Consider the following 19,396-nt stretch of genomic DNA (forward strand, 5'->3'; position numbering starts at 1 on the left):
CTAACATTATGTCACATGCCTGTATATCCCCCTCACTTCATCTCATCATGCAGGCATTCTGTCATCTCACATCATCAAAGAAGAGAGGTGAGTACAGTACAACAAGGTATTTTGAGAGAGAGACCGCATTCACTTAACTTTATTGACAGCATATTGTTATAATTACTCTGTTTTAATAATAGTTATTGTTGTTAATCTCTCACTGTGCTTAATTTATAAACTTTACCATATTTATGTACAAGAAAAAACCTAGTATATATGGAACTTGGTATTATCCATGGTTTCAGGCATCCACTGGGGGTCCTGGAATGTATCCCGCACAGATAAGGGTAGGGACGCCACCGGACTTCTAGTCCCAGAAACAGCAGGGGCCACATCTGGCAGTGGTAAGATGGCAGCCATGGGTCCTCAGGGCAAGAACAACTTCTCTACCTGATCAGTCTGTGGAGTAATTTGGGGTGTGGTTCTTAGCTAAGAGGCTTCCAGACTGCTTCCTTGCCCTCTTGGAGAATCCATAAGCTATCGATATTGTCTAGCAATCTATTTCCAGCTAGAGTTGTATTCTGTTGTGGCTGAGATCACTGGCTGATGTAAAATGTGAAGTGCTTGGTGTGCCACACATCAGTTTTCTGTTCTCTGCAGATCTGCACTGTGCATTCAGCCTTTAAATGTTTATGTACCTTATTAAGAATCACACGGGGAGCCTGGGTGGCTCAGTCAGTTAAGCATCCGACTCTTGGTTTTGGCTCAGGTCACCTTCTCACGGTTCATGAGTTCAAGCCCCATGTCAGGATCCTCACTCCACAGTGTGGAGTCTGCTCGGGATCCTCTCTCCCTCACTCTCTCTCTCTCTGCCCCTCCCTCACTCACGCTCTCTCTCTCTCTCTCTCAAATAAATAAAAACTTAAAAAAAATAAGTTGACAAAAAAATTCAACATTTAAAAAAAAAAGAATCACACATTGTGCTATGCCATCACATTAAACTACTGGGAGGTCTTAAGGTGAGTTTTCTTCATAGAGAACAAAAGTGCATCATCATGTGATTCTTAAAGCAGAGATTGTTGCTGGAAAGCAAACAGCGCTATTCCTTCCTTGATGTCTCAAGGATAAAGAGGGGTGAATGAAGACTTTTGGCTTTTCAACAGACTGTAAGTTCAGACTCTTCTGGGTATCGATTCCCACCTCGTTTACTTTACTCATGAGACACACTCAGGATGATGAAACATCCTGTTTCCAACTGCCCAACTCCCCCACCTTGGGATGGGGCTCGTGAGAGAAACTAATGCCTTTGGCAGTGAGTGTATCCCCAGTTTTCTTAACTCTCTTTTTTTTTAATTGAGTTTTCACTTTATTTTTATTTTTGTTAATGCTCATTTATTTTTGAAAGCAAGAGAGTGAGAGTGGGGGAGGGGCAGACAGAGAGGGGGGCAGAGGATCTGAAGCGGCCTCTGCACTCACAGCAGAGAGCGCAAGGCAGGGCTCGAATCACGAATCTTAAGATCATGACCCGAGCCTATCTGACTGAGCCACCCAGGCACCCCCTTAATTCTTTTTTCAAGCCCAGAATTGACTGTGGTTTTTTTCCAGTTTTATTGAGGTATGACTGACAAAAATTGTATGTATTTGAGGTATACATGTGATGTTTCGATATATGTATACACTGTGAAACAATTACCACAATTAAGCTAATTAACATATCCATCACCTCACACAGTGTGTGTGTGTGTGTGAACACTTGAGATCTACTCTCTTAGCAAATTGCAAGCACAGAATACTGTATTATTTATATAGTCACCATGCCATACATTAGGTCTCCAAAACATATTCCTCCTGTACCTAAAAGACCAGGTTTGTCTGCCTGCTTTCCCCACCCCCAGCCCCTGGCAACCACCACTTTAATTTAATTTAATTTTTTAATGTTTTATTTATTTTTGAGAGAGAGAACGGGCAGGGGAGGGGCAGAGAGAGAGGGGAACAGAAGATTCAAAGCAGGCTCTGTGTGGACAGCAGCAAGCCAGACGCAGGGCTCAAACTCACGAACTGTGAGATCATGACCTGAGCCGAAGTCAGATGCTCAAACCAACTGAGTCACCCAGGCACCCCAGGAGTCTGACATTTTTAGATTCCACATATATATCAGATCTTCTGGTATTTGCGGAAATAACTGTTTTTAAAAGAATAATTCCACAAAGCCTTGTATTATTCTTTTATTGTTGGTGTAATTTATTCATGTCTGTTATAAGTATATTTTGAGCCTGACATTTACAGAAGTCACGAACTCGCCCAATGGGTCACTGTTAATTCCATGGTTTTCACTACCTTGTTCTGTTTGCACGTCGATCAGAGGATGAATGGCTCTGCGCACGTATATGAATCAAGTTCAAGGATAAATGCTCTGCCAGGGACCAGTTCAAAGCCTTCTGTGCCTTGTGAGTGATTGCTGAGGGCCAGCTAATCACTGCCTCTCAGGGCAGCACACCCAGCTACTGAGTTCCTGGTAAATTGCTTTAAAAAATATACATATATTAAAATGACAACTCTGAGTGGTATAAATAAATTAACTGCTTCATAATTTTTTAAAAAACTATGGGAAAATGCCAGGGTTAACAATGCATTCACATAATGCCTTTTAAAGTTATGACATACTCTAGGCTTACTTTAACATTTTACTGCATACACAGTTTTAATTTGCCATGCATAACATTCATCCTTGCCTTTAAAAACAAACAAACAAACAGACAGACAGACAAACAAACAAAAACCCTTCTGTGTGGTATGGATTCTACCTGAAAAATTCAAATCACAGTCTTAGGAATTGTTTTAAGGAGAAGTGATATGCCAGGAAGTAAATCAACGGTGTTCCCACTGGGTCGTTTGTATCAGGGAATGTGCAGACATGGGTCGAGTGTGGGTTTATGTGTCTGTATATTCTTTCAAGTATTTAACCTAAACTTTCAGAACTGTATTTGAAAGTGTGTCGCAAATATTATAAGGTCAAGGACTACTACAGAAGGCAAGTAGTGAGCCCTCTGGTGTGAGAAAAGGGAACTCGGGTCCTGGATCCCAGCCTTCAGATTAAGTATGATAGCGGGTACAAGTTGGGATGGTAAGAGCATATTCTAGAGCAAACACGGATAGAATGGGGCGATGAGTAAAGAATGAGACTATGAGCAGTAAGAAACTCAGTTGAAGATGTCACTTATAAGAAGAGGGATAAGGAGGATCTATTTATGTATGTGGACCAGAAAGTCCCTAGGGCTAGAGACGGCTGTATGGTCAGTGGCAAAGATACCCAAAGTTGGAACCGCAGACAGGAAGCAGGGATGGGCATCATGGGAATGAAGATACAGAGATGGTACACAAGGAAAGAATTCCCCAGCTGCCTCTGCTTAGTCTCCCCCAGCTTTGAACTTGAACACTCAAATGAGTCTTCTTGGGGGAAGCCTCTCACAAACTGACTACTGCTCAATCTGTTTTATCTAGAAGGGGACATAAAGAACAAAATTTTTCTGACACTTCAAGAAATATCCTGGTGAAGAAGGAAAGTACTTTCGAGAGCCCAGAAATCAGCAAGCATACCCATCAGTAAGGCAAAGAGAGTCCTGAGAGGAAAACAACCAGGTCACCCAGGGGGTTAGCAGGGACCTATCACTGAAGACAGGCTGCAGGTGGAGTTCATTGAATCCTGGGGCAAGCCTGAGTCTTAATCAGAACTGGTCCTGAGCACCCATTTTCATGTCCAGCCCAAATGAAAGCCCATAGGACGTGCCTATGTGGACACGGGGGCCAGTAAAGATCCGTGGACTGCCCACAGTGGCTGTAACTGCCATGGCTCCTGAAAGACACTGGATTGCCACCCAGGGGCTGGCAGAAAGTGGTCAAACTTGGTGGAGTGCTTGCTTACATACAAGGCACTGTGAAAGACTGTTGACTGTTGTCATCTTTTAGTCCTCACCACACCTTCATGGGGGTAAATTATAATCCTTGTTTGAGTGGCAAGGAAGCCAAAGTTCAAAATTAGGTATTTTATTCAAGATAACAGAGCGACACCAAAATATGAACCCAGAAACTCCTGCCTCCAAAATTCATGCTGTTTTCAATAAATCTAATGTGTTCCCTGAAAGACCCTCAGATTAGTTTATTCTTCATTCAACAATTCTACACAAAAAAAAAGAAAGGAAGAAAGAAAGAAAGGAAGGAAGGAAGAAAAGAAGAAAGAAAGAAAGAAAGAAAGAAGAAAGAAAGAGAAAGAAAGAAAGAAAGAAAGAAAGAAAGAAAGAAAGAAAGAAAGAAAAACCTAGAAAATCTCCGGATGTTTGAAAATTAGGCAACACATTTCTAAATAACAATTAAAGTAGAAAATATTTTTTAATTGAATGATAATAAAAAGAGACACATGAAAACTTAAGATCTGCAAAAGCAGCACTGAGAAGAAGATTTATAGTACTAACTGATGAATAAGAAAAGAAAGTGTGCTGAAAATCAGTGATTTGTCTTAAGCTTCTATCTTAAGAAGCTGAATAAAGTGGGGCGCCTGGGTGGCTCAGTTGGTTAAGCATCCAACTTTGGCTCAGGTCATGATCTCATGGTTCATGAGTTTGCGTCAAGCTCTGTGCTGTCAGTATGGAGCCTGCTTGTTATTCACTCACTCCCTCTCTCTCTCTGCCTCTCCCCTGCTCTCTCTTTCACTTTCTCTCTTTCAAAAATAAATATGTAAACATTAAAAAGAAAGAAGCTGAATAAAGAAGCCCAAGGAAATTAGAAAGAACTGTTATATCCCTAATAATAAAGAGAAGAGTGAAAAACAATTAAATAGAAAGAGAAAACAAAGCTAAAGGTCAGTTCTTTGGAAGAGTAATAAAAGTGATAAATCCTCAAGCACAACTAATCAGGAAAGAAAGGGACAACAAATTGCCAGTATCGGAAACAAATATATGTTTTAATTGCCTATTATATAGGTAAGACACTGAGGAGGAAGAGGAGGAGGAGGAGGAGGAGGAGGAGAAAGAGGAGAAAAATGTATTTGTTTTGAAGCCATCCATAAAAATCGTAATTCAGATTCTATTATATTCAATTTAAACTCACATGCATTTATTAGAGAAGAACATAAAGCATGTCTTTATAGGCCTAGAAAGAAAGCACATATTTAGAGTCAGACAGAGCTGAGCTGAAATCCAGCCTCCACCTTGAACTAAATGTATGACTTTAGGCATATTATATAATCTCTCTGAACTTCCACTTCCAGTCTACTAAATGGAAGATGATAATACCAACCTCATAAGGCTGTTGGAAGAGTGGGAGGTAAAACACATGGGTGGCTTCTATCCTACAGAATTCTTTCCCCAACATGACCCATAACCATGGCATTTATACATTAACTATGTGTAGAAAGGATACAAAATAAGATCCTGAGACAAGGTCATTCATTCAGAAATGTATCATTTCTGAGAAGTGTCGGTATTTACCTTCCCTTAATTACCTGTATCAATAAGAAAGCTTTAGGGTGGTCATCTTCAAAACAAAGGCCATTACCAGGGCACCTGGGTGGCTCAGTCGGTTAAGCAGCCAACTTCGGCTCAGATCATGATCTCACAGTTCGTGAGTTCAAGCCCCACGTTGGGCTCTGTGCTGACAGCTCAGAGCCTGGAGCCCACTTCGGATTCTGTGTCTCCCTCTCTCTCTCTCTGTCCCTCCCCCACTCATGCTCTGTCCTCTCTCTCTCTCTCTCTCTCTCAAAAATAAATAAACATTAAAAAAAAGGCCGCTACCAACATATAAACAACATAAAAGCACATATGAAAATTAAAATGAAATAATTTAACATAAAATTTTCGTTTTAATTTCATACCATAATTTTTTCATGAGTATTAGAAAGTCAACGTAAAAACTATTCCAATAACATAAGTTATTTTTAAACGTTGGGGGAAAGGCTCCCAGCTCTAGTGTTGGCATCATGACAGAAGATCCCCCCCAAGTCCTCAGCTTCCCAGCAGTAGCGTGTCTCCTGAGTTACCCATGCTGATGCAGACCACAAGACTCAAAGATCTGAAACCACCATGCTGACTGGCTCATATCTTAGATCTGCAAGATGAATGCTCAGGATATTTCACACATTGAAGAAACCTGATAGGCCTATGACAAGGGAGAGGGAAAAAAACAAAAACAAAAACAAAAACAGGAGATCAAGAGGCAGTACAGTATATCTATGGTTCAATTCCCCAGTGCACATAGCCTCTTCATTAGCAACAAAAGAATACATGAACCACTCAACATCCAAACAATTTCCTCTTCTGCAGTGACAGCACAGAGAAAGGTCAAATCCAGGAGTGAACAACTTAAAGCGTGGCCCAATCTGGTTTCATGTCACTTGTAAAGCCAGAGAAATAAATACTGAGAAGATATGTTTGATGACAATGTGTGGAGATGAAAACAAATGTCTGGCTCTAACATGTCACAAGTATGTGCTATGAATGTCAGCTGATGACCAGAAACAACAGAGGCAGCAGCCTGAGATGAGGGCTCTCCAATATTTTCTGCTGATTTGCTTTCTTCTCTCCAGAAGCTTCCTGAGAGAGGATTGAGCCACAGGGTCAGAGATAGAGAGAGGGTAAAGACTCTCTGGAGGAAGGCTGGTGGCCACCAGGAGGAAGACCGCACACCGTTTGCACAGAACAAATCCTAGATACGAATCTAGCCAGTGAGGGCCTCTCAGTTTCATGAAAATGAGATAACAAATCAATAGGGTCCAGTGGGAGTGGCTGGTCTATGGAGAAGAGTGGATAGTGAGGATTGTGGTCCATTAAATTGTAGCTGAACCTGATTTTGTTAAATGTGAGTCAAGAAAGAGAGAAATCTTTAGAGGCAGCAACCAGCACCCCTGGGCTTCTGGGATGGGCCATCTCAGGCTTGTCTCTAGCCAACTATCATGACCAGCTGGACACAGTGGCTCCAATCCTCACCAATATGGTAACCTGGAATTCTCCACGTGAATACATTCGGGGGGGGGGGGGGGAGGGGGGAAGTGTCCTTTTCCTTAAGGAGATACTGCTATGGAAAAGAAATCCTTCGGGGCGCCTGGGTGGCGCAGTCGGTTAAGCGTCCAACTTCAGCCAGGTCACGATCTCGCGGTCCGTGAGTTCGAGCCTCGCGTCAGGCTCTGGGCTGATGGCTCGGAGCCTGGAGCCTGTTTCCGATTCTGTGTCTCCCTCTCTCTCTACCCCTCCCCCGTTCATACTCTGTCTCTCTCTGTCCCAAAAATAAAAAATAAATAAAAAACGTTGAAAAAAAAAATTTAAAGAAATCCTTCTAAGACCTGAGAAGGTGGCTAAGATTCTGAAGGCACCTTTGCTTTATACTAAATGAGGAGAACAGGAATACGTTCCTTAACTAGTTTTTAATTTGGGGAAACTCAATTTTGGAAAAGAAGCAGCAATTATGCTGTTAAGATGCTCTCTCTCCATAAATATGAAAATATTCATATCCAGTGTTCCAATAAAATGGACACACTTTGGATATGTTGGACAACATGCTGATGGATAGAGACAGAGTATATTTTGAAGTAACTTACAGGGAGTAGTGCACCCTTTAGGTTCTTAAAAAATATGCCACAAGGGGGCACTAACAGAAAAACACACTGACATTTTTCCAGTAATCCAAAAAAGTACTGTTAGCCTTCTGTTGATTCCCCTGGTTAAAACATGAAGAAATCCTGTAGAATCCTGAAGAAAACGTGAAGAAATCCTGTACATATTGCATCAGGACTGTGAGTGTGTGCATGCAGAAAAAAGGAAAAGGACGTGAAGGGGATACAGCCAAAGGTTAATAGTATTCGTCCCCAGGTGGGATTTATAAAGGGGTAACAGCAGAATCCACAGGAAGTCTGATCTATATAAATGTATTCACACTTCTGTTTGCCTATTAAACAATCACACCAAAACAGCTGGACAAAAGTTGGCTAAATTGGAAGGTACGTCTGACATGGAGTGATTTCAACTTCAGGATATGTCGATATGCATGATATTCGCTGTAGGCTCCTGTGGGGACAAGCAGCTTTCTTGAAAAGCCACAGAACTCTTACCATACAAGGGGCCCTGAGGAGCTGGTAATTTAAAGAATCATGCTGAATATATTACAGCCTCATGGTTGGAGAAAAGGACCAGTGACTTCAAATATGACCCCCAAGTTTGAGGTCACATGAGCTGATGCTCAGCATGACAGGTGTTGGCTTACAAATCACTTCCTTTGATGTTGGCCACTTTGATGTGGGCCAAGTCCAGATGGAAGGTAGGCTTTCGCATCTTCCCAGGTAGAGAACGAGTGAGCTCAACTGGAGTCTGCAGTAGGCATGAATGAGGCTGACTGATGGCCATTAATACAAGAAAGGGGAATAATTAAAATGAGGGGGGAGGGGAGAAGGATGTTGAGGATAGTTGAGGATGAGACCCAGGTCCATTCCCCAATCTTCTCCTAGGTCTTTAGCATCCCATTTTCCCGACACAACACATCTTTGAGTAACTTAGACGGGTCAGATGTCTGCAATGTTTCTTTTACAGTTGTTCTTGTCCCTTTGTTCTGACTGTTTTCCCATCTGACTGTGGTGGAAAGCGTGTGTTCTTCCCAGAGAGCAGTTTCCAGAGAGCAGCCAGCTGACTGAGGGGGAATTCAGGTCATTTTGAGACAAAAGCCCTCAGTGAATGTTCTTGGAATCTGTCCTTCTGCCTTTCTGCTAGGGTTGGTGGGAGAAGGTGGTGACAGAAGGAGACAGGAAAAGGGTTCTCAGATTCCAACCTCTGTGTTCTCTGAGAATTTTTTACTCTCTGCATCAGTCTTATTGTAAGCCGTCACTTATGGGAAAATCTCCAAAGATGCTTCTGGAAGGAGTCCCTGCTTAGAAATGAGTGAGGGTCCCAGTTTAGATAGCAAAGTTGCCGATGACTTTAAAAATATATACCTATCTGTAATTGTAAACTTTTCCCTAATAAACACATATTACTGGTAAAAAAAAAAAATTAAGATTTTTGCATTTTCTAATTTATGAAAGATAAAGTTTGGTAGACTTCCATGTGGCAACTTACCAAGAGTCAGGCATCTATGCTGAGATCCAACTAAAGAAACTTCACATGCAAAATATTGCCATGTCACAAACGTTGTACAAAATCTTTGCATTTGACAAAACGTGCTTTTGTTCCCCTGCAAGTCAGCAGGTTTGCACCCCTGTGTCAGGCCTCTCATGTGGGAAGCCAGGAAAAGGTCATCATCCCAGATCACCATCAAGGCCCGAGAGGGGCTCCCACTGCCCTCCTGGCTCAGAAGAGGCTGAGGAAAGGGGGAAAAAATGCCTATAGATGGCAAGACAGCCATTTCTTTTTTTCCAGAAGTCAATTACCTGTAATTATTCTCACAGGTAAATGTAATATTCCTTTTGCTTAGAATCAGTTTCAGATTTTTAATGGAGGCATCCGAACACGAGTCACTGGGAAAGAAAGAAAAAAAGAGTTAAATGACAAGGTCTTGCAACCATTCCCTGAGTCTCTCGGTTTCTTCTAGGTAGCAAGCCCTGGGCAAGCCCCTGGGAAAAGTGGAAGCAGAAGTTGCTTTTTTTTTTTTTTTAACCTTTATTTATTTTTGAGACAGAGAGAGACAGAGCATGAATGGGGGAGGGTCAGAGAGAGGGAGATACAGAATCCGAAACAGGCTCCAGGCTCCGAGCTGTCAGCACAGAGCCCGACGCGGGGCTCGAACTCACGGACCGCGAGATCATGACCTGAGCCGAAGTCAGCCGCTTAACCGACTGAGCCACCCAGGTGCCCTCAGAAGTTGCTTTTAAGAGCTCACAGGCCAGCAGGGGAGTAGCGATGAAATTGAGAGGTTGTTGCGATGGGCCGAATGCTGAGCCCATCATTTCCTGAGCCAACCTGTTCTCAATGCATTCTTGTGACTGTGGCTTTTTCCCTGGACTGATTCCTAAGATAACCCTGAGAATATACATGCACAACGTAGTAACATATACCTGGAAATATTTCTGATGTCCTGCATCACCCAGGCCTGTAGCGTATGAACCTTCTCTGGATGCAAATTAAAGACTTCCACACGTGCAAAAGTGCTAAGGTAAGAAGAGGCAGAGAACATTGTTAACCCCAAACGGAATCGTTCACCCAACCACAGGCCTCGTCAAAAACCAGCAGGCAGGGAACCACTGGACCGAGCCTGCGTTGTGGGATTGACCCATGATTTGCACTAGAAACGGCCATTCTCATTCATCGTGACCCTCGCTGAACAGGATTCTCAAAATAAGATTCTTCATCGGGACATTGATGATGATTCTTCAAGCACTTGCTCTTCAAAGAGGAGCCTCCCACCAACATCCTGAGCATCGTCTGGGACCTAGTTAGACCTAGAGAATCTCAGCCCACCAGCACCTGCTGAATCAGAATCTGCAGCCAAACAGTCCCCAGACGACCCACACTCAGTGAGGCTCGAGATGCACTCCTCTGAGAGCCCCAGATGCCCTGCTCTGACCCCAGTCCTAAACTCTTCTCCACTGGTCTCGGACAGCTGCCACTCTTACGGCAAGAACTTGGACCCCGAATATCAGATTATGAAATCCCGGAATGTTGACGCTCTCACCCAAAAGCCTACAAGCTTGGGGTCAGAGGAAGACGATGGGGCGTCTGGGTGGCTCAGTCGGTTAAGTGTTCAACTCTTGATTTTGGCTCAGGTCATGATCTCACGGTTCGTGAGTTCAAGCCCTGTGTCGGGCTCCATTGACAGTACTGGGCATCCTTGGGATTCCCTCTCTCTCCCTCTCTCTCTGCCCCTCCCCGGCTCGTGCACGTGCACGTGCTCTCCTTCTTTCAAAATAAATGAACTTAAAAAAAAAACTCTAAAAAAAAAAAAGAAGAAGACAAAAAGACAGATGCTTCTTTGCAGAAGTCAATATCAAAACCGGAGAGAAGGAAAATTAATTTGGGGTACCCAGAGTGTCAGGAGCACATCAATAGCTGCCCCTCCTCTCGATCCAGCCTTATCCAGAGGAAGAGTGGCAAACAAAGGCTGGAAAAGTAACCATGTGGTAAAAACTGTATAGAAAGAGGTCAGAGAGGGAAGGCATTGGTGTGGCCCAGTTCAGCGCTGCAGATTAAATGAGAGAGTAATAGCTGCGACTCACTGAGCCGTCTCTGTGTTGTGAGACACAGAGCTCAGCACTTTCCATACGTTATCTCAGTTCATCTTCAAATCATCAACACCTCTGCAGGTGCATGCCACAGGGGCTCCCAGGGGTCACACAGGAAGACCAGAGCCCCTACTTTTAACACTATCATAATATGGAAGTTAAAAGCCCCTACTTTTGGGGTGCCTGGGTGGCTCAGTCGGTTAAGCGGCCGACTTTGGCTCAGGTCACGATCTCGCGGTCCGTGAGTTCGAGCCCCGCGTCGGGCTCTGGGCTGATGGCCCAGAGCCTGGAGCCTGCTTCCGATTCTGTGTCTCCCGCTCTCTCTGACCCTCCCCCGTTCATGCTCTGTCTCTCTCTGTCTCAAAAATAAATAAACGTTAAAAAAAATAAATAAATAAAATAAATAAATAAATTAATTAAAAAAAAAAAGCCCCTACTTTTAACACTATCATAATATGGAAGTTAAAAGCCCCTACTTTTAACACTATCATAAGTTAGGGGCAATGCCTATAGAGATAGTTAAGGGCCAAGAACCCAGCCCAGTAGTGGTTTGACTGCTCAACTATGATGCCCACTCTTCACAGGGGACAGAGGAGTCAAACCAGGCAGGTCTTCGTGGATGGAGAGGATTAAACAGGTGGGTGCGGGGAGGGGAGCCAGGCATGAGGGAACCCCATGAACAAAGGTGGGAAGTGGGAGAGCTCAGAACACTGCACCAGGCCTCAAAAAGCCAAGAGGAGGGACTGGACACAGTGCAAGGGCCATTAGGACATTTAGAGGATTTTATGAAAAGGAGACACCAGACAAAAACACTGACTTAGACAAATCTCTCCGTAGAAAACAAACATTTTACCTTTTCAGCCCAAATCTTCAGTACTGACTTAACCATGAAAAGCATATTCTTCTAGGGATGAAATATTTACGAGGAGGCTGTGCTAACACTTGCAAATAGGATGCAAAGAAACGAGTACCTTCTTTCATCAAAGCTGTTATGGACGGACCCATTGAGCAACACATGGACCACACCACAGGCATCTTCTGCAAACTTAAAAGGAAAAAGACAAGAAGCTGGCCATTCCTCAGCACACAAATTTCACTGCCACACTCCAGCAGCTCCTTCCAAAATAACTCTCGGCTTTAGCTGGTGAAGGAGGGAGTAGCCTGTGTGTGTCTAGCTCAGTAATGCCAGGTGGATGTAATTTTCATCCCAAGCCATTGGCAGGATTCTGCTTCAGATGAGAATTCTGGAAGCAGATGCTCCCATCTGTGTTTGAACAATGAAGGTCAACATTATTGTCGACAGTGTCGTTAAATTGATGGCTCAGAAGTTGGAAGTCCAGGGAGTAAGAGAAATATTGCTGGAGGAGGAAGACAAAAGTGCTTTCTTGGTGCCATGCACTGTAGACGCTGCATATTTCCCTTAGGGAGAGCAGCGTGGACAATTCAGGGGCAAAGGAAAAGGGGACACAAAAAAAGGGGAAACTGAGGAGAGAAGGTGTCACAGGCCTGCACAGGTGCAAAGGGAAAGAGAGAATGAATGAACGAATATATCATTGAGCAGGGAGTTATTTCTTCATGCAATAAACGTTCAGCTGGAATCTTTGCCAGGTGCTGAAAAACAAAATGAATGAAGCAAAACAATCTATGTGTTCTCTCCAAGAAGCACCCCCCACGCCCCTGGGACCAGCTCAGGTCCACTCCTGTATGATACTGTGCCAATGAGCTCATTGTGGGTTCAGTCGCCAGTAATGAGCACTCTTTGAGAGCTGTGACCTTGGCTGTCCTGCCTGTCACCACAGCCCTGGAGTCTTAGAGCTAGTGCACGGCACGGAATGGGCGCCCAGAGAAAATCTGTGGAGGGAAAAGAGGGAAGGTGAAGGGAGGGAAATGGAAGCAGGAAGTCCAAATACTCAGCGATGGAGATTAGGAAAGGAACAGGAAAAGCATCCCAGAGGCCAACAAAAGCTAAGTCCAGCAGGACAGATAGGATCTCACCTGGTAAAGGCTGAGGCAGCTGCAAACAGAAAGGCCAAGGGGTCTGAGAAAAGAGTAGTTTGGTGAAACCCTCAGTGGATGTGCAATTTGGGTCGAAAAGTGAGTTCAGGGCACCATGAATGCTTGGCCAAGGAACCTGGCCTTTATTCTGCAGGTGAGAAAACACCACTGAACAATCTGAAACCAAATTATTAGAATCCAGTGCAGCTTCTGTTTTTCTACTCGGACAAAGTAGAAAGAGGCCCATTAGTACCAATCAAAGTGCTAAGTCAACAGAGTCCTTCCGGGGTACCAAAAACTCGAGTCCCCATGAAATAAGCATTGGGTTAATTTGCCCCAAGGTCACATCACTTGGAAGCAAGGAAGCAGAGTGGGGATTCAAACCCCAAGCAGCTCTCTTTTGTCAGAAAAAGAAACGATCTTGGGGCACCTGGGTGGCTCAGTTGGTTAAGCATCTGACTTGAGCTCAGGTCATGATCTGGCAGTTCATGGGTTCAAGCTCCGCATCTGGCTCTGTGCTGACAGCTCGGAGCCTGGAGCCTGCTTCGGATTCTGTGTCTTCCTCTCTCTCTGTCCCTCCCCTGATTGTGCTCTGTCTCTCTCAGTCTCTCAAAAATAAAGAAACATTAAAATTTTTAAAAAAGAAAGGACCTTGTCTGATAAAACAAGGTTGTCTATGCACATCTACGAGCGTTTGGCCAACAGAAAGCTGCGGCCCCAGGGGATGGCAGGGCATCTTTGGTCACCTTCACCACTGTGCTCGCTCCTAGCTCCAAGTAGGTGCTTGACACATATGAAATGTGACAGGGGTGCCTGGGTGGCTCAATTGGTTGAGCGTCTGACTCTTGATTTCGGCTCAGGTCACGATCCCAGGGTCATGGATCCAGCCCCCTGTTGGGCTCTGCACTGAGTGTGGAGCCTGCTTAGGATTCTGTCTCTCTCAAGGTGCCTGGTGCCTTGTTCGGTTAAGCAACCAGTTCTTGATTTGAGCTCAGGTCACCATCTCATGGTTTCTGAGTTTAAGCCCTGCATCAGGCTCTGCATTGTAGGCACAGAGCCTGCTTGGCAATCTTTGTCTTCCTTTCTCTCTCTCTCTCTCTCTCTCTCTCTCTGACTCTCTCTTTCTCAAAAATAAACTTAAAAAAAAAGGATTCTCTCTCTCCCTCGGCCCCTCTCCCACTCACACTCTCCCTCTAAAATAAAAAATTAAAATTAAAAAAATAATAAAAAATAAAAGTTGTTCACAACAGCACTGTCCCAAAACATATCAGAGAAGGAGAAAATAAATAGGAACTTCTCTCAGAAACAGCAAGCAAGCAAACATACAATAACAACAAACTCTACAGTGCCTGTGTATAATTATACAGCACTTAGTAGGTACTCAGCAAATATTTGTTAAAGGAATGCATTCTGAGTTAGCGAAGATAGTGGCATTTCGACATAGCAGCAACCCCATGGGACAGGTATTATTCTCATCCCCATTTGGCAAGTGAGGAATCTGAAGGTCAGAACGGTTTAAAGAATCTGTCCAAGTTTAAATGGTCTCCTTACTTCAAATCCCAGACTAGCCCCTCATCTCCACCATGCCAGAGTTTACCAGAATCTCCTTAAGGGTGTGAGGCTTTTGACTCCACTACTTACTAGCCCAAGTGACCTTGGATGGGTCACCTAACCTCTGAGTCTAGTGTCTTCACCTGTAACATGGGGATTTGCACCTTCCCACAGCACCTACTGTGAGGATTAAATGAGGAGACACAGGCAGAGCTCCTGGTCCAGGACTTGGCATAAATAGGCACTCAACAAATGTGAGTTTCACTTGCCCCAGCTCCTCAGATGTCTACACTCAGTTCCAGAGAATTATAAATAGTATAGACTTACTTTCTCCCGTTTTCTCTCCTTCGGTTCTTTCTTTCCTCCTTTCTTTCCCATTTTCCTTAGTTCACTTGCAAAGAAGCAACTTATAAGAAAAATAAGTATGTCCCAAGGCAGCTTACAGTGAAGTCAGAAATAGATAGCAGTGGGGAAGGGATGAGTCCTTCCTCGCCTGAATTCTGGCTTTGGAGTCAGACAATTTGGGATAAACTCCCAGATCTGCCACTTACTACGTACGTTTAGTAGACGGTTTATTTACCTGCACCTCTGTTTCGTTGTCTAGAAAATGAGTATGATACTCATGCTACCCACTTCATAGGATTCTTCTGGGGGTGAAAGCTTTTAACCCACATGAAGATGCCTGTATCTGGTGCACAGTAAGTGGTCTGTAAATGTTGATTATTCAGACTCTCCCAGGAATCTAAGATAGGTCAATGCCTAGACCAGAGGATTAAACCAAGCTGGAGGTTCCTGGCAGCAAAGCCCAAAAATGGAAAAGAGCAAGGACTCATCATCTAGAGCCTATGGGACCTCTATGAATGCCCTAAAATTATATGTGAAAGTATTCTGATATGTGCTTTGGTACATTTTTTCTCAAGGAAGAATCCTAAACTTTTGTTTCTAAATGAGCCTGTGGTCCAAAGAGAATGAACACCAACCACTGACTTGATGACCTCTTCAGTTCTTCAGTCGCCAAAATGCTAAAATTTCCCTTTTGGTACTTACCCTTTTGGACACAGTATTCCAGAATACAGAAACAGAGTTGTTGCTACAGTCTTTCCTCCGGTCTGGACAAGATTGATAGTTCATTTCTAAAAGACATAGTTTATAGAGAATAATTAAAGTAGGAAAGAAAGGGTATAATTAAAGTCCATTCCTCCCAGGCTGTTTGATCACCGTGGAGCCATTTTCCAATGGCATGGCTGCCAAGATGGAAGACGGACAATGGACTCCTCTCGCCCCACTTTGACTAAATGCCCCTGAATCCCTTCCAAGTCCTTACCTTACCCTCCAAATCCCAGACAGGAACACAATGACAAGGTTTGAGTCATGATTCTGGGAAACTGCAGCTGAAGTTCATCTGACAGAGACAAGCCCTCGGCATTATCCCCTTGTCCAGGAAAAAGTAGAGCTAACGCTGGGCCCGCAGGAGCCACTCTTGCCAAATATCCCTCTGCTTCTTGCCAGCTCCCTTGTTGACAGCTTTCCTTCCCCTCCTGATGCAGTCTCCACAGCCCCAGGCTCAGAGAGCCCCCGAGTCCATCTACACTCACTCTCCCCCATCGAGACAGGCTCAGGAGTTGGTGAGATACAGCAGATACAGCGCACGAGCACAATTGTTTCTGAGGTACCTCCCCCAAATGTATCTGCCTTAATGCACCACCGTTTAAAAAAATTTTTTTGAGGTATAATTGACACATAAAATTGTAAGATATTTATAATTTTTTTAACGTTTATTCATTTTTGAGAGACAGAGACAGAGCGTGAGTGGGGAGGGGGGGGGAGAGAGAGAGAGAGAGAGAGAGAGAGAGAGAGAGACAAAATCCGAAGCAGGCTCTAGGCTCTGAGCTGTCAGCACAGAGCCTGACCAGGGCTCAGACTCACAAACCGTGAGATCATGAGCCAAGCTGAAGTGGGACGCTTAACCAACTGAGCCACCCAGGCGCCCCCTAAAATTATAAGCCATTGAAAGTGTACAATGTGAGGATCCTACATAGAGACATATACATAGAGACATTGTGTAAAGATTCCCCCATGTGGAGTTAATGTAACACATTCATCACCTCCCGCATTTACCTTTGTGTGTGTGAGCTGTGTGTTCGAGAACATTTAACTTCTACTGTCTTAGCAAATTTCAATTAGATAATACAGTGTTAGCAACTGTAGTACATTAGAACCTCAGACCCCATTCACCTCATAACTGGAAGTCTGTGCCCTCTTACCGACCTCTCCCTCATCCCACACCTCCTCCCAGCCCCTGGAAACCACTTTTCTCTCTGTTTCTAGGAGTTTGACGTTTTTCGTTTGTTTGTTTGTTTGTTTTTTGATTCCACATATAATTGATATCATGCAGTACTTGTCATGTGTCTGGCTTATTTCACTTTGCAAAGTGCCCTGAGATTTCTCCGTGTTGTTGCAAATGAGATTTCCTTTTTTTAAAAAAAAATTTTTTTTAACGTTTTATTTATTTTTGAGACAGAGAGAGAGCATGAACAGGGGAGGGGCAGAGAAAGAGGGAGACACAGAATCGGAAGCAGGCTCCAGGCTCCGAGCCATCAGCCCAGAGCCCGACGCGGGGCTCGAACTCACGGACCGCGAGATCGTGACCTGAGCCGAAGTCAGACGCTTAACCGACTGAGCCACCCAGGCGCCCCGAGATTTCCTTTTTTAAAAAAGAGGATGAATAATATTCCCTTGTGTCTGTACGTGTGTACGTGTACATACTTCCTCTGTTTTATCCATTGCACTTGACGACACGCACAATCATTGAGACTTAGGTCCCGAGGATAAAGAGACCAATCCGATAGAAGCCCTGCTTTCAGAGACCACGTGATCTAATACAACCAAATCAATGGGAGAAAGATCAACCTGGGCTGGAGGGGGTATGCAGCACCATTTGGGAAGGCTGGTGCTGCGCTAGGTTTTGCAGGAGGAATAGGAGTCTTCGTCCAGACCAGACAGAAAGGTGCTCTAGGCAGAGAGGACACATGCAAAGGCCCAACAGGTTTAGATTAGCACCACCAGAACAGACGGTTGAGGAGGGAATGATGGATGATAAGGCATAAGAAAGACAGAGCCCAGACCATGCTAAGGAACTTAGACTTTATCCTAGAGGTGAAATTGAGGTTTCAGGTCAAAGACAGAAACCATCCCACTGTGGTGGCCACCTGGAGGCCAGCCCAGAGAGGTAAGGAGAGAGCAGTAAGAATCTTACAACAGTCCCACCAAGAAAGCAGGGTGCGTTCGAGTGCTGGACTCAGGCAGCAGAAATGGCGATAGAAAAGGCAAACACGTTGGTGACTGACTGGATACGGGACGGAGGGCAGAGTGAGAATGAGGGCAGAATCTGCAGCCGTCTGACTTCAATTCTGAATTATCAAGCAGGCAGGGCAGGTGCATGACGAGAGGCCCTGGAACTTTCTTCTGTCCCAAAAGGCAGGCATGGGGCAGCAGTTTCCTCTGTGGATATGTGTACAGCTGACCCTAGAGAAGCAGCCGTCTTTCTACCTCCTCCCGTGATGAGTTAAATTTTGTGCCCTCAAAAGATATGTTAAAGACTTAACCCCTCAGTACCTGGGAACGTGACCTTGTTTGGAAAAAGGGTCTTTGCTGATATAATCGGTTAAGATGAGGTCATTAGTGTGGGTGGGTCCTAGTCCAATAGGAGTGGTATCCCTTTTTTTTTTTTTAATGTTTATTTGTTTTTGAGATAGAGACAGAGTACGGGGGTGGGGGTGGGGGGCAGAAGCAGAGAGAGAGGGAGACACAGAATCCGAAGCAGGCTCCAGGCTCCGAGCCATCAGCACAGAGCCCAATGCAGGGCTCAGGCTCGTGAACCATGAGATCATGACCTGAGCCAAAGTCGGCATGCTGAACTGATTGAGTCACCCTGACGCCCCGAGTGGTATCCTTTTTAGAAGGGGCAGTACATGCGTGGGGGTGCCTGTGTGGCTCACTTGGTTAAGCATCTGACTTTGGCTCAGGTCATGATCTCATGGTTCCTGAGTTGAAGCCCTGCATTAGGCTCCGTGCTGCCAGCTCGGAGCCTGGAGCCTGCTTCGGATTCTGTGTCTCCCTCTCTGCCCCACCCCTAGCCGAGCTCATGCACGCGCACTCTCTTCCTCTCTCTCTCTCTCTCTCTCTCTCTCAAGAATAAGCAATAAAAGGGGGGGGGGTATGCTTTAAAAACAAAATCACACAAATAAAAAAGGAAACATTTCCATGCACAGATGTAAATAATTACTAAATTATCATTCAAAATTAAATTTGAATCATCTCTCAACAGGGGCAAAAATGTTGATGACAATGGAACGAACACACATGAAGAGTCCCCAATCTAGACGGAGGAAAATCTAACCTCGACTTGAAGCCCAGCAGCCAAATAGGAAAGGGTCGGCAGATTCACTGCCTTTCTGTACAGCAGAAGACAGAATACAAACAGCATTAAAAGAAAAATACAAACTGACAAAAATAGGGTTTCCACCAGGACTCCAGAGAAGAGGTGAGATGACACACAGTTAAGACACAAGGGCTCCAGCCAGGAAGCCTGGGTTCGCTCCCAGCCCTGCCACTTACTAACTCAGGGAGTTAGTGCTCAGGGAGCACTTACTAACGGGAAAATCATATAACAGCCCT

The 19,396-nt window shown here is 44.4% G+C and overlaps 1 protein-coding gene across 1 annotated transcript in view; it reads right to left on the reverse strand.

The window, feature by feature from the left end:
• Positions 1-5,813: 5,813 nt before the first annotated feature.
• Positions 5,814-19,396, reverse strand: part of CD38 (CD38 molecule) — a 58,489-nt gene continuing 44,906 nt past the window's right edge. The window contains exons 4-8 of the mRNA XM_058723046.1: positions 15,767-15,852; positions 12,145-12,218; positions 10,010-10,102; positions 9,386-9,472; positions 5,814-6,132 (exon numbers count right to left, since the gene is read on the reverse strand). Coding sequence (XP_058579029.1) covers positions 6,069-6,132; positions 9,386-9,472; positions 10,010-10,102; positions 12,145-12,218; positions 15,767-15,852 — 404 coding nt within the window. The 3' untranslated portion in view covers positions 5,814-6,068. The remainder of the gene's footprint in view (positions 6,133-9,385; positions 9,473-10,009; positions 10,103-12,144; positions 12,219-15,766; positions 15,853-19,396) is intronic.

Source organism: Neofelis nebulosa, chromosome 3, assembly GCF_028018385.1.
Source record: "Neofelis nebulosa isolate mNeoNeb1 chromosome 3, mNeoNeb1.pri, whole genome shotgun sequence".
NCBI classification, from domain to species: Eukaryota; Metazoa; Chordata; class Mammalia; order Carnivora; family Felidae; genus Neofelis; species Neofelis nebulosa.